The 15,394-nt window shown below is 39.0% G+C and overlaps 1 protein-coding gene across 1 annotated transcript in view; it reads right to left on the bottom strand.

Moving 5' to 3' along the window:
- The window catches only part of IFTAP (intraflagellar transport associated protein), a 48,045-nt gene that overhangs the window by 30,401 nt on the left and 2,250 nt on the right, over positions 1-15,394 (bottom strand). Inside the window, 2 exon segments of the mRNA XM_051621094.1 lie at positions 120-252; positions 2,074-2,242. Coding sequence (XP_051477054.1) covers positions 120-252; positions 2,074-2,242 — 302 coding nt within the window.

Below are 15,394 nucleotides of genomic sequence, written 5' to 3'. Positions count from 1 at the left end.
GGCTCACTTACCAGTTGTGTCAGGAAGTTATCCTCCACACACTTGGGGAACCTCCTAGACTATTTCTTCTCTACTGTGTTATATTTCCAGCAGACATCCAGTAGGTTGAAGTCCCCTACCAGAGAAAGGGCTGGCAATTGTGAGAATTCTGCCAGCTGCTTGTAGAATACTTCATCTGTCTCCTCCTCCTGGTTGGGTGGTCTATAACAGACTTCCAGCACAATATCTGCCTTATTCACCTTCCACTTCATCCTTACCCATAAACACTCAACTTTATCATCACTATAATCAAGCTCTACACAACCAAAACACTCTCTAATGTACAGAGCCACACCACTGCCTCTCTTTCTTTGCCTGTTTTGAAGACCTTATATCCATTCATTGCAGCACTCCAGTCATGACAGTCATCCCACCATGTTTTTGTAACGGCAGCTATGTCATAGCTGTCCTGCTGCACAATGCATTAGTGTAGATGCACTTGAGATGGGCTATTGATTTCACCCCCATCCTTGTCTCCTCACCTTTAGGCTCATCTCTGGTGGGCCTTTGTTTATTCCCCTCCCCCTTCAAGTCTAGTTTAAAGCTCTGTCTATGAGCCCTGCTAACTCTTGCCCTAATACCCTTTTCCCCCTGTGATATAGGGTTTTCCTATCCATTGCAAGCAGGCCTAGTGTCCTGTAAGTCAAACCGTGGTCAAAAAACCCCGTCTTGCTGGTATGAGCCAAAGCTCATACTCATTGACTCATATATATCCTTTACAGTACATTTAATTTTTTTAAAAATAATCAAATGCAATGCTTCTGAAAAGAGAATGTATGCAGGTAATTCTCTGAAATCCTGCACAGAACTAGAGCGAATCAATTGGAACAACACGCCTAAAATGCATCATTACAACAGATGCATTGTTTTCAATAGCAGATTTTTCTCTCTTCCCTTTCCTCAGGAAAGGCTTAAAGGTTACATTGGCCAACTTACTGCATTACAGCCTCCTCCTGCTATGACATTAGCAATTTTTCTGATGCCTTCTACAATTACAGTACTTGTTTCTTAAACTGTTAATGTGGCAAAAATGTGGAACCATGTCTGAAACTTTTTTTCAGTAGCAACTAAGACAAATATTAAGGTGTTCTTTTAAATAAAGGAAAATGGAAGATATACATTGCTTTATAGGGCAAAAAGCCAATTCAAAGTGGCTGAAGTGAGACGATCATAAGCAATCCCAATGAGGCAACCGTATTCTTCATGTGAAAAATGGGAAAAAAAAGATCCCTGTTATTATTATTATTATACAATCAACTGACAGAATGTGATTGTTTCAAAAGCATTGTTTGATTCCACCTCAAAGGCATGTGCTAGTAGGGAGGAAAGTGACAGCTTGTGTTCTTTGTCTGAGGCCTGGCAGGCCTGTCATTTGAAGGCACTTAAGGGTGCTGTTCTGTGTATTTCATAAAATCACCTGCCACATATTTTCTAATAAAAAGTTTATGCAGGAAATTTTATTACAGGCTAGACCACAGTTTAGTTCCGTGTTTTTCAGGCAGGAAGGCAAAAGTTCTTAACAAGTGGACTCAGATTTCTGGCTCATTTCCTCCAGATGATGTCTATTGTTTTCCTGTCCCTACAAATTAAATTCCTAATCTCATATGTTTCAGAAGATTAAAAATGCCTCCGGCCTTCCTACTTTTTACTTTAGGTAGCTGAAGGAATCTTGTTTCAGTAACATAGAATTCAGTACTGGCTAAAATTCCAATGAAACAAAATAAATCTGTGCATGCTGGCATCTATACTCTCAAGACTTTCTAATTTTTGCTAACCTCTACCACAGCCCTCAGTGAAAACATTGCAAAGGTCCTTGCAGGGCGCCTTATTTATTAGTCAGATTATGGCAGCTCTTCAGTAGAGCAAATACCACTGACAAATGTGATTACTTCAGATTACTCTGTAAGCATTATACACTTAGGTAGCATTTTAAATATTTGCCTCTAAGATTTTGACAGAATATCTCCCCATATTTTCATATTTATTTATTTTTAAGGTAGTACTTCTCTACATGAACAAATGTTAACTCATTACCTTATTCTCATTTGGCATATGTGGCAAAGAGGCATCCGTATATCTTTGCTTCTTCCAGATGAGCCACCCTATTTATTTCTGCTTGATAATTCAGAAGTAGAAAATAATTTTCTTAGGGAGTCCACTTTAGTTCCTTGAATCGTCTTTCCTCCTTCCTCTGCAAGGAGAATCACACTAGGTCACATAACATAATGTAGTATCTAGTAAAAAGAAAACTTGATTTTCACTATATCTAATATTGACTTATTTTACACATTCACTTTTCTTCTCATGCTCAGAGATTCCATGTGAATCTTATATACATATTTTGTAATCTTTATCATGCAACCAAACATACTGTTTAAACTTCAAATGCACAGATTATCACCTGTTCCTCAATACTAAAGAATCTACTGTCTCAAAACCTTCTGCAATATACTGAAAGCTTGATAAATAACCCAAAAGCTGAAAATAACAAAAAAAAAAAAAAAGGCAGGGGAGTAAGTAAGGTTATGCCTTCATTTTTATTTAAAAAATTTGTCTGAATGCTGCACAAAATGGCATTTAACATTTGTGCCCATGTCTTCACCTGGCATTGCTAACACCAGCACATATTAAGAGTCTTTTCTTTGTGACACCACTATAAACCCCATAGCAACTGCATGCACTCAGTAGAGCTATTTTAGGTGCACAATTTAGAGTTTAAACCAGAAAACTTTCCTAATTGTTCAATACCAATATATGCTCTCAACAATTACATGTCTAGTTTTAAAAGTCCAGCAACTGTGCTGATGCAAGATCTGCATTCACAAAGTCACTTGATATCTTCAACAGTTCAAATGCACATATTCTTTCACATACCTAACTGATGGTGGGCCTCCTTATCAAGTACAAGAAAGGATTCTGATTTTGATCACAGTACAGCAAAGATATGATCCAAAAAATGGAGTAGTTCTTGTATTTTCTGCCTCAATATCTTGATATCACCATTTGTACTATTAACCCAAACATGTGCCCCATATGTGAACCTCACAACCATCAGAGCAAAGGCTCGTGTTGTCTAGTACGGAAGTGAGCCTTGACACTTCTTGTCAGAGCTGATATTGATACTGCCTGTGAAACCACCTAGGGCTAGCACCCACAGTGCTCTCAGGTGTCCATGGGCAGCACTGCCAGAATCTCCATAAGTCCAGGACCACATGATGAGATGCACTGACAGATCCTATAACCTAGCCCCTGTATCTTTAGTTAGTAAAACACTTAATATGAGCTGATTTCTTTAGGCACTGCCGCTTTCATTGTTTAACAACTATAGTATGCTCTTCCCTTAGCTTATTACCAGTTTGATCTCCTCCCTATACTGGCAAGCTGACCGGATAGGAACATTTTGTAAGTATTTTTCAATTGAGATCAGACAAACAGCAGTATGTCGGTGATATCTAACTGTCAGAAGTTTAGGTCCTGAGATTCACGATTTTTTCCCTAAGGGGATTTCCTTAGTAATGAAAGAGTGGAAAAATGTTTTGTCAGTGCATTGAGAGAAGATTGGAATTACTTCTCTCGTTTATATTTTATACATCAGTTGGTGGCTATTTGGGCCCTCACTGAAAGTAGAGAAGCATTCAGAAAGACAACTGAGTCTTTCAGTGATAGCTTGTGACATCTTTCAGACTTTAACAATGCCTTGGACAACAAGAGCAAAGTTAAGACAGCTACTAGTTTTTCTGACTGTCCTACCAGACAGTTCCATGGGACATGGAGCAGCCAGTGGAATAAGGATACAGTTAGGTGATTATCAAATGAAATCTCAACAGTACAGGCTGGATCTAGGAGCTGATTACAGATCAGAACAAGTATATGTATGGAAGTATGGATTTCCAAACCCACGCTGAATGTTTTTTTTTCCTACAACATAGCAAAAAATATACTAATTACGGGCCAAATAAAGATGCAGGACTTATTTTAAACATACTACTGTCAAATATGGAGCAGCTATAGGGCAATCAGTTCAAATTAGCTCCACACCACATGTTCTTAAAGAAAAATAAATGCTCATTTGCCAGAGTTTTTTGAGTTTACTTTGAAAAATCTACTTTGTAAACGTAAGAAAAATGTGGTGCATTCTAAAGTGTAATTATAGTTGCAGGCATTGAAGTAATTCTTGCAGAGTCTGAATAATGCCCTTGGTATTACTACATTGAGCCATCCACCAAGGAGTTATTAATCTCCAGGGACAGTTCTGTCCTGCAATTACTATGACACATAGAAAGGGCTGGCAGTCTGACCATAACTTGAAGTCCAAACTTGTAAGAGTCAAGGTTCAATAGCACCAGACTAGAGTAACCTAGTAAACAGATTTCAATGCTCTCACCATAAATGGATCTTCTGAATAACTCCTACACCCCAGCTCTCTTGATACAACATCTAGATTCTCCCTACTTTTTTGGAAAGTACTTTCCTAAAATAATATATGGAAACAGCTGTACATATGGGCAATCTCTTATTCTCTTTTCAAGCCACAGAAACAAAGCAGTATTACAAAGGAAATCCTTTTTAAAGTCCTGACAGTTAAAATGGTCACCCACTATTCACAGGTATTTTTCCTGTCACCCTTCTTTATAGGAATAACTAGATGACTAGCTCAAAAAGTTTCAGTCTTTTCCAACTGTAGTGGTAAAACAGGGTGCACTTCCTGTTTTATACTAAGAACTGACAAATTTGATATTAAAGACTAACAAGCCACAAAAGGATATTAATGTATTTTAGGATATGTATGTATTAGCAAATTATTCAACCAAACATGTAAAGACTTACAGAGTAACAATAGGGACTGATGACCCAGTATCCTCGCTGTGAGCACAGGAGCCTTTATGTATGATAAGTGAGAAAAAGCTTCTGAAACCATACACTTTTTTTTGCCAGATCAACAGAGACAAAAGACATCATCAACTGTAATGATCAGCAACATAATTCACACAGCTCTGAATAAAAATTATTCTCCTGCACAAGCAGATGCCTATCTTGGGTACCACTGTGATCATTCTTCTGAGATACAAATCAGATCAACCTTCTCCAAAATATAAAGTCTGAATTTTCCAAATAAAATAATATAATTCAGCATCAAATGACACACAGTTGGGCAGTCATAATCAGACAGTATACATGAGCTGAAAAACTTAATTATATCTTTTCTGGAGAGCTGAGCTATTTCACAGTTAAAAAGCTAGATAGATTAAATGAGTTAATAAGAAATCAAGTGCATTCATAGTATTTATATGTCATTTAACAACCCCAGATTACAGCAAGAAGCACCATTATCTCTTTTCCTAAGAGAAATGTCAAACTACTGTCAGGAACATTTTTCTGATTAAGACCACAGCAGAGTTATTTGGTTATAGAATATTAAGCATTACATTTGATGAAACATTCACAACTGCAATGTGATACTAGAATCATAGAATCATAGAATCCTAGGGGTTGGAAGGGACCTTGGAAGATCATCTAGTCCAACCCCCCCTGCCAGAGCAGGGTCACCTAGAGTACATCACACAGGAAGGCATCCAGGCGGGTTTTGAATGTCTCCAGTGAAGGAGACTCCACAACCTCTCTGGGCAGCCTGTTCCAGTGCTCTGTCACCCTCACAGTAAAAAATTTTTTTCAGATATTCAACTTGCACCTCCTATGCTCCAATTTGCACCCATTACCCCTTGTCCTATCACTGGTCAACACTGAGAAAAGCCTAACTCCATCTTCCTGACACTCACCCCTTACATATTTGTAAACATTGATGAGGTCACCCCTCAGTCCCCTCTTCTCTAAGCTAAAGAGACCCAGCTCCCTCAGCCTTTCCTCATAAGGGAGATGTTCCACTCGCTTAATCATCTTTGTAGCTCTGCTCTGGACTCTCTCAAGCAGTTCCCTGTCCTTCTTGAACTGAGGGGCCCAGAACTGGACACAATACTCCAGATGTGGCCTCACCAATGCAGAATAGAGGGGAAGGAGAACCTCTCTTGACCTACTAACCACACCCTTTCTAATGCACCCCAGGATGCCATTGGCCTTCTTGGCTACAAGGGCACATTGCTGGCTCATGGTCATCCTCCTGTCTACCAGGACCCCCAGGTCCCTTTCACCTACACTGCTCTCCAGCAGGTCAGCCCCCAACCTGTACTGGTACATGGTGTTTCTCTTCCCTAAATGTAAAACTCTACACTTCCCCTTGTTGAACTTCATCAGGTTTCTCCTCGCCCAACTCTCCAGCCTGTCTAAGTCTCTCTGAATGGCAGCACAGCCTTCTGGTGTGTCAGCCACTCCTCCCAATACTAAATTCATGACTGCAAGGGAAGAACATTTTAGAAGGTAAAAAAGGTCTAAGCAGCCCAAAGCAGTTGTGAAATGCATGCTACAAACAGAAAATCAGCTATGCAGCCATGTCCATAATGAGGCTATGCCACATAAATTGGAGGGGGAGAGGTGACTCAAACATTACATTGCTAGCTGCAAGCACAGTTTCTCAGGGAAAGGAAGATCCACCTTCAGATGTCCAAATTAACTACTAATGCCTATAATTTCTCAATGCATGCATCAAGTAATTGGCTGTCTTGAAGCAGTAACAGTCATGATCTTAACAAGTATTAAAAGCAACACAAATGTATTGGTTTAATTTTAAAGAAATTACCATCTGCAGAGAAAGACTGCATCGAAGCTGTATTCCTTTGACAGTGTTCTGAATTTCAACCATTTCTATGTTTACTTTTGAAACAGAAGGGGAAGAAGGATCACATTCAAGCCAGCAAGAGCATCACTTTGCTAAGGATGACTTAGGGGACTCTAAAGTGATAACTGACTCATTTTTCACAGTCAGTTCTCAACCTGCAAGACTCATATGTAAAGCACTGACCTTTATGACATGTGACAGAAGTCCATAAGGGATACAAATGCAACAAAAGTCAGCAGAAGGGGGCTGAAGTGATGTAAAGATTCACATCCACTCTCCACACTGTTTTTCAATCTTAATTTTTAGAAATTCCACTGTCAGTACCTTAGAAATGAAATAACAAACCTGCTTAGGTTGCTCGAAAAGTAATTTTGAGTTTCTCAAGAGTACTATCCATCATAATTGTGTGTCACTGAAAACTATGATGCAAGAATTAAAAATATATTTCTATCAGAAAGTATATTCAGCTTGATAATTTCATTTCTCCCATTATCTATCCTCTGATCTGTATAAAATTCTTTTTATCTTCCAATTTGGAAGGGAATCTTCTGAAAACATCCATTGATCACCCCCTATATTTCAAAGAATAGTGGAGTCACTTGCCACAAAGCCCAGAGCTAGCAGGATTATCAGGAAAAACTTCCTGTCAATGAAATCTGTTAGATGAAATAGTAGCTCCAGGAGAATAATAAAAGTCTTATGGTTTGAAACTTTTCAAAACCAGATTAGATGCAGCAATAAATAACATACTGTAGAAAACCTGGCTTGGGATAATACACTGGACAAAACAATACAAACTACTAGGTATATCCTGCTTTTTTCCAATTCAATTGTTTCATTCCAAAACAAAATATTGGGTGAGAACGAAAAACAGGCCCCTTTAACTATTTTTTAAAAATAAATACAGCAAAGCTACTATTCTAAGTTCCAGTTTACTTCTTTGTCCTCAAAATGCTGCACTGAGGGTTAGTAGAAGGCCTGTGAACACCTTAAATCCTTTTCAAGGTATGTTTTGATGGGAAACTTGGGATCCAAATAATATAGCAACTTTGTACAGGGCTCCCAAAAAAAACCAAAACAAAACAAACAACAGCAACAAAAAACCCAAATAAACAAAAAAAAACCCCACCACAACAAACAACAAAACCAAAAGAAACAAACAAACAAACAAAATTACTCCTACTAGCATAACTGTCTTGCACAGAGTTCATGAGTACAAATGTAATGTTCATTCACTATCTTCATTCTTCAAACACATCATCAGCAAACAGCCACATTTTAAAAAGGAACAAACTCTTCCATTGAAATATTTCAATAAAATATCACTTTGAGGTGTTCAAAAGAATGTAACATACTGTAGAAGTACCTGTATTTACCTATTTGCACCTATGGAAACCGTTGCATTATGATGTTATCATTTACCCTCAATGGCAAGCAGTAAGAGGAAAACATACATTTCAAGGCTGAAAATCCGAATTATTGTGAAGATTATGTTTAAAGCCTTCTATTTCCTTCTGGTAATTTGTCATGGTTCCTTGTCTCTCTCCTGCCTGGCTCACCACTAATGTTAGGGTTTGGGCACAACACAACAAAGAAACAGGGCCATGGCCACTCACTCAACTCCCCTCCCGACACACACACACTCTGGGATGAGGAGGACAAAGCTCCTGGGTTGAGACAAAGGACAAGGAGGGTTCTTCAACAATTAAGGTCCTGAGCAAAACACTCAACTTGGGGGGAAAACAAAACAAAACAAACAAACAAACAAACAAAACCCCAAAAAACCAAAACTTTAATTTCACACTAATCAAACACACACAGGAGACAGACAACACAAAGAGCAGTGCTTGCATATGTTAACCCACTCCTCCTGAAACAAAAATTTGGAGCTTCCAAACCTCCTTGCTTTCTAACACTCCTCACCGAAGTGGGAGGCTGGGTGTGGCTGGGTAAGGATTCCGAGATCAAGACCCAATAACAACAAGCAAGCTGTTATTGAGCAGGCATTCTTTATTGCAGCACTGGGCAGCACTGGGGATTCTCCACCACGAGTGCTGCCCCAAGTTAGTGAAACACCCCGATTAATATACACCAAAAACATGCACATTCAGTTCCATGTCAGTGAGTCCCCAGAATTCTTTTACATAGTCATTTTATTTCCTGGAATTGGCTATCTTTGTAATTATGCATGCTCGAGGGTCTCCTGTGGGGGTCTGTGTTGATTCTAGTCCTTTGTCATCTTTGTCCTGTCTCTTGTCCTGGTCCTGTCTCCAATCTCCCCCTGGTAGATTGCCCAGGTGGGTCAGAATCAACACGAGTGTCCTCTGTAGGCACCACAGGTCTTAGAAGACTTGATGTGATCACAACCTGCAGGATGCTTGGCATAATTGACTGACAGTATCACAAAGCACATTGTTTTAAAAGTAACCTGTTCAGCTAACTTAGTATAGCAAATTAATTATTTTAGTAAATTTTTATTAGGCTATATTTCTATTGAATCTACTAACGAGTATCCTATAACTATCAAGCTGCTCCAGCCTAGGCTTTCCACAGAGTCATGGCCTGATTCAGGAACAAACTCCAGTGGCACCAGGGTCTTCCAAAGCTGCGTAATCAGAGTTCACTGGCAGCAAATCCACTGGCCACAAAATCCAAGTTCACTGGCCAAGCTCATCCCTCCTGGTGCCTTCAGGGAATGTTCCGCCACATTCCTCCGCAATTGCAGGGGGACAGCCTGCCATCTCGCCATGGGTTGCAGGGAAACTTCTGCTTTGGCACCTTCTTCCCCTTCTTCCTCACCAACCACCAGCACCCTCTCCTTCCTCAGCACAGCTCTTCTTCCTTAAGTTCTCACTCTGCTCAGCTCTTATCTCAGTTCTTTTGTATGCAAATCACAGAGGTGCACCTATTGTCCCTTGGCTGGTTTTGGAGCAGGGGGAGCTTCTTATCTTCTTACTGCCACTCCTGGGGCCTTTCCCCCACTATGAAAAAAACCCCACCAAACCAAACCAGAACATAATTTAATCAAACCAGCTCACAGATTTTCTGCAGTAACTCAGTCAAGTCTTGCACCTTCCCTCTGCTTGTGTACAGCCCAGCTGAGAATAGAACATAGTAGGTTTTTTTAGTTTCTTAACCTAGAAAACCTGATCTGATTTTCTTGAGCTATCTTCCTGTTTCCATCTATTAAATGCATACATCCCTGTAAATCAATGCAGTTTGTCCAACTTTTCATTATAAAAAGCCCAAGTATCACATACAGAAAGTTCCTGGAGGATTTCAGTATTAGGAACCTATATGCCTGTCCATAAGTAAGAGCAACCTGAGTGCAATTCAGACACCTAATATGTAGTACTGTTTTAAGAGTCTTAGAAGATCCTGCTTAGCTGCCTGCTGCTACCCAAAATGGCAGTGGATGCTTCATAAACATTGTATCTGTTCATTGATGAGAATCTCAATGTGAGTCAGCAATGTGAATTTGCAGCCCAGAAAGCCAACCACATCCTGGGCTGCATCAAAAGAGGCATGGCCAGCAGGTCAAGGGAAGTGATTCTCCACCTCTACACTGCTCTTGTGATACCTCCCCTGAAGTACTGTGTCCAGTTCTAGAGGCCCCAGCATAGGAAGGACATGGAGCTGCTGAAGCAAGTACACAGGAGACCCACAAAGATGATCAGCAGGCTGGAGTACCTCTCCTACCAAGACAGGCTAAAAGAGTTAGGGTTGTTCAGCCTGGAGAAGAGAAGGCTCTGGGGAGACCTCATAGTGGCCTTCCAGTCTCTGAAGGGGGCCTACAGGAAAGCTGGGGAGAGACTGTTTACAAGGGTTTGTAGCAAGAGGACAAGGGGGAACAGTTTTAAGATGAAAGAGGGTAGATTTAGATTAAATATTAGGAAAAAATTCTTTACTGTAAGGGTGATGAGAAACTAGAACAGGTTGCCAAGTGAAGTTGTGGGTGCCCCTAGATGATCCTTAAGGTCCCTTCCAACCCAAACCATTCTACGATTCTATGATTCTATATCTGCCAACCTCAGCATCTGAATTGCCTATCCCCTAGTTATCTGAATTCCTAAAGTCCCCTTCCAATCTTACTTAATCAAAACCTTCATTAATTTCAATGACAGTGATCTTGCAGTAGCACTGAGCTAGCAGAACTCATCTGTCAAAGTAACTTGATCTGTACAGCAGTGAAAATTACAACATACTTGCCTAAATATGCAAATTACTATTTGTAACACAGTCTGTTATATCAAACATTGTGCTCTTCCATTTCTACACTTCACCTCCAATAAAAAAGGCATTTTGCTGCTGGATCCCCTTTCCTTCACTCCATTGTCTCCCCAACATAACTCGTTCACGAAGTTCTTTCCTTTTTACATGAGAACAGAGATGCAGCTGGTGCAGCCTTTTCCCCTACCTTCTTGAAATTAGGCATTTCTATCTAGAAGAAGTAAATATTCAGTAATATTGCTGTTGATATTTTGATAGAGATACCATCTTATAGTGGCATACTGACTATAGTTAAATTCTGTAGTACTATAAAAAACAGTAACATAGAATGAATTCCAGCTCTAGCTCATCACTTTGCCTTTTTCCTTATTTGGTTATACCAGTGAGCTACTGCATAAAGGAACACTATTTCCCCTTGTCATGCCTACTTTTTTTTCTGTCTGCACAATGGAGATTAAGTACCTTGCATAGCAAATACTACTGTGATCTAAGGACAACAAATACCATAAAGTAGACGAGGTATTATTATTTCAAAAACAATCTATCATTTTTGCATCCTTATGTCTATTTTTTCCTACATTTAGGGGCTCTGTATGGTATTTTACTTTATAGTATATGAAGGTTATAGATAGCTACAAAATTTGCAATCAATAGAAAAACGGATTTTTTTTCTTCCAATCAGTTCTTCCCAATGATCCAGTACAACACATCAATAAAAAGCTTTGCTGTTTGATGCTGTTTCATGTCCTGTTTAAGTTCCCTGGGGATGAGAGATTAATTTAATTAGTTTTACTGAACTGCCTAGTTCCTTTTATTGGCAAACCCACTTATAGGAAGAAGGCTGAAAATCTCTCTTGGGGTTACGATTGTCCTACTGGACCATTTTAAAAATTAAAGTGAATTTACTGTCATTTCTTATATAGTTATCTGCTATGCTTTTTGCTGTTAAGACTCACATTGGTAAAGTGCCTTCACTGACACTTGTGTAGCAATTTCAAAGTTGTTGTTTTTCCTAAACGTGGTTATCAAAAAAAAGGAAGCAGACAGCTACCACCAAATGTACTGTGAACTAAATACAACACTCAGCTTTCACTGGGGAATTGAATTAATCTGATCACAACATAGAATATGGCTCCTGCATGCCACCTGGAAGCAGAGCAGCGGTCAGCCACTTCCTAACTTCCTCCACTTGACAGCTTGCTCAGCACAGAAGCATTAAAATAAAAGCTCTGACTTTACCAAGTATATATCCAAGGTTCAGTTTGCTTAGACATGGGTCTGATGACATGGGTCTGATCAAAGTCCTTAGACTGCCAGGCAGTCTGAGATATATGAAACAGAGCAAAATTAACAGCAGGAATAGCGTTCAATTTAATTTCAGTGGTAAAATACCCAGAAAAATGGAAAAAACATTAATCTAAACCTGGGTTTGGATAAGGTTTTAATTCAAGGCTGCATTTTTATATGCAGCTGCCTGATGCAGGATCACATATTTTTAGCAGTGGGAGAGGAGTAATTTAAAATCTAGATGAAAAATTTGAATCTTGGACCATTTTTGTTTTGGTTTGGTTTTCTGTATTTTTTGTAGAAGGTCAAAGGAGATATTTTATGCTCCAGTGAATTTCCCAGTATGCCCCTGAGTTTAGGAAAATGAGCAGATGCTGTCTTCTAATTTTCGAATCATAGCTGTCCCCACCAGACTTCAAACATTCTTCCTAAAATACGAAAGAGCCTCTTGCTCTGGGTGTCATTTTTTTCAAAAAAGTGGTGATTGGGTCTACTTCCAGGAGATTTTGTCCTAAGTTTTTCTAGAATTTTTTAGTTCTGAAGATACCACTCATTGAGCACATCTACAGATTTCTGTGTCATCAATTCCTTTTTAAATCCAACTCTTCTGAAGCTTCCTCAACTGCACAGTCAAGAAATCACTCTTAAGATTTTTCTTTGGACTTAAAAATCACAGTTCTACAACTTCAAACCAAATGCCAGTTAACTTTTTATTATCAGATTGTTTTTATGTTAGAAGGTAAAAGAACAAACTAACAACACAAAATATGTATGGCATACATATTTATATGGCATACATATTTATATGGCATATGGCATAAGCGTAAGAGGGTTCACTGATTCTAAGAACAGCACAAATGAATGTATCAAAATAAATGAGTAATAAATTATTCCTTTTACCAATATATTTGCTTTGGATTTGCACAAGAGGCAGCAATTTTTTTCCAGATGCTGAAAATCTTATCTTTCCGGACCTATGGTCTAATTACTAAATTATATTCCTATGGCCTTACCAGCCCTTTTACCTATTTATTTATTTTGTTAATATTCTCCTTTTGACAAAAAACATGCTTTGAACACTGTATGTAGGAAAACTAAGAGACTTATTAGAACCTTCCAGTTATGGAGGGAGTTCTCCCATGCTTTTAAATTATTATGCATTTAAGATATATAGGTCATGTTCTGTTGTAGTATCTATGTTTTAAATGCTGAGCTCAGAGTTTTAAAAGTACATTTAAGTATGTTTATCTATGTCCCATTGTATCTGGTAGAAGTGATCCAAAAGCCTTACTATAGGATTTCCTTGTCAATTAGTCTATCAACTCTCATTCTGTGACAGCACCAAGCACACTTTAAAACAGAATCACTGCTTTTTTAAGGAATAAAAGAAGATTAAATTCCTATAACAAAGATATAATTTTTTGGTCCAACTAAGTTCTAACATATCTATGTGCTATTTAAACTATACACATGTGACACAGCCTGGATTTAATAACCCAGGAAGCTTAGAAGTGGACGCCCTCGCTTTCTAAACTCCTACTGCAGTAGAGGAGCTTATCCAGTCCTGTACGTGTCACAACTCAGACTGGGCAGCCCAGGGAGACAAGGACTGAACCCACTTGCTTTCTAGACTTCCTTCAGAGAGGAGCCCAGGTGCAGCTGAGCCCAAAATCCTTCTCTCAGACCTGGTCTTTTTCCAGAGTAAATGTGTTACAGTCCGAGTAAAAGCTCGACTGTCCAATACCCCTTGATCAGATTAAGATGTAGCAACACACAAGGTCTGTTTATAACAAATAATACATTTATTACACTAGAAGGAGTTAATATTGAACAACCTTAACAAAACCACTCGCATATATATATTAAGTAAGGAAAATGGGATGAGAAGAAAAAAGGTGGGGGCGGGGAGGGGAGATGAGAGCGAAAGAGAGAGATAAAGACTGAGGACAGGAAAATCACCAGTCCTGGATCCAGCATCATTGGTCCAGCCAACAGGGGAGGGTTGGTGTCAATGTCGATGAAACTCCCCAAGCCCACCATTGCAGCTCCCTATTTTATAGGCCTAGAATCTTGATTTCACAAAGAGTACGCGTGATTGAGCCATACATGTTCGAGCAGCTGGAGTGGACCTCCGCCCCCTCCACCCCTCGATCATTGTCGTTATCTCAATCGTTATCACATCCGTGCAGGCCCGAGGCCGTATGCAGGCCATTACTGCAGTCTCCATCCTTCCAGGCAGGCCTTTTGGGATGCATATGAGCAGAGGCTGCAATGGGGTTTCAATACCATTTTCCAAAGTAGGTCTGGAGGGTTGGTCCCGAACAACATGCCACTAATAAATTACACAGAAGGCTCTTATTTTTACTCCAGATCTTGTTCTATTTGAGCTAATATCTATTTAAATAATACTAGAAAGGTAACATCACACATTCAAATACAAAAAGACAACATTCTAAAAATGTCATTTTCTTGATTAGGATATTAACAGTCCCTAAAAAGCCAATGAAAGTCAGGAATGCAAAAAATCCTGAATACTGTTTCACCTATCTACAAGAATGGAACTATTCTGTCAGCAGAAGACCCTCAAGTGATAACAGAGGATTACTCCTGGCTGACAGCTATAGCCTCAAATGCTTCTTTTTAGGTAAATCAGAGCAGTCAAGGATGCCTGGCTTTTTGTACAAGGTATATTCTTTTCCATTTCACTGTGTGTAAAATTTAACTAATGAAGAATAATTAAACATTAATTAAGACATGAGTTTCTTATTAGGTGCTTTCAAGAATAATGTAGAAACTCCTGGTGAAAATACCCTTGCAATCCCAACTGGAGAGCTAGTACAAATTAATGCACAAGTGAAAATCACCTTATATAAATACGGTACCCTGTAAAATCAGTGGGATCCAATTAGTTACATGAGTGTCTTCTATTTCCAATGTTATAAGAGTGAAAAACCTATCAGATAGTGATGTTTTTCAAGGTATTTTTATTAAAAGAGCTCCTCTATATGTACACACACAACTGAATGGACTTGGTTATTTGTGTATACAAAGAGCTGTCTCCGTATCTAATTAAGCCGGACTGCAAATTCTGATACTAATCTTTGTACA

Source organism: Apus apus, chromosome 5 (assembly GCF_020740795.1).
Source record: "Apus apus isolate bApuApu2 chromosome 5, bApuApu2.pri.cur, whole genome shotgun sequence".
In the NCBI taxonomy this organism is placed as follows: domain Eukaryota; kingdom Metazoa; phylum Chordata; class Aves; order Apodiformes; family Apodidae; genus Apus; species Apus apus.
This window is presented reverse-complemented; position numbering and strand designations above follow the sequence as displayed.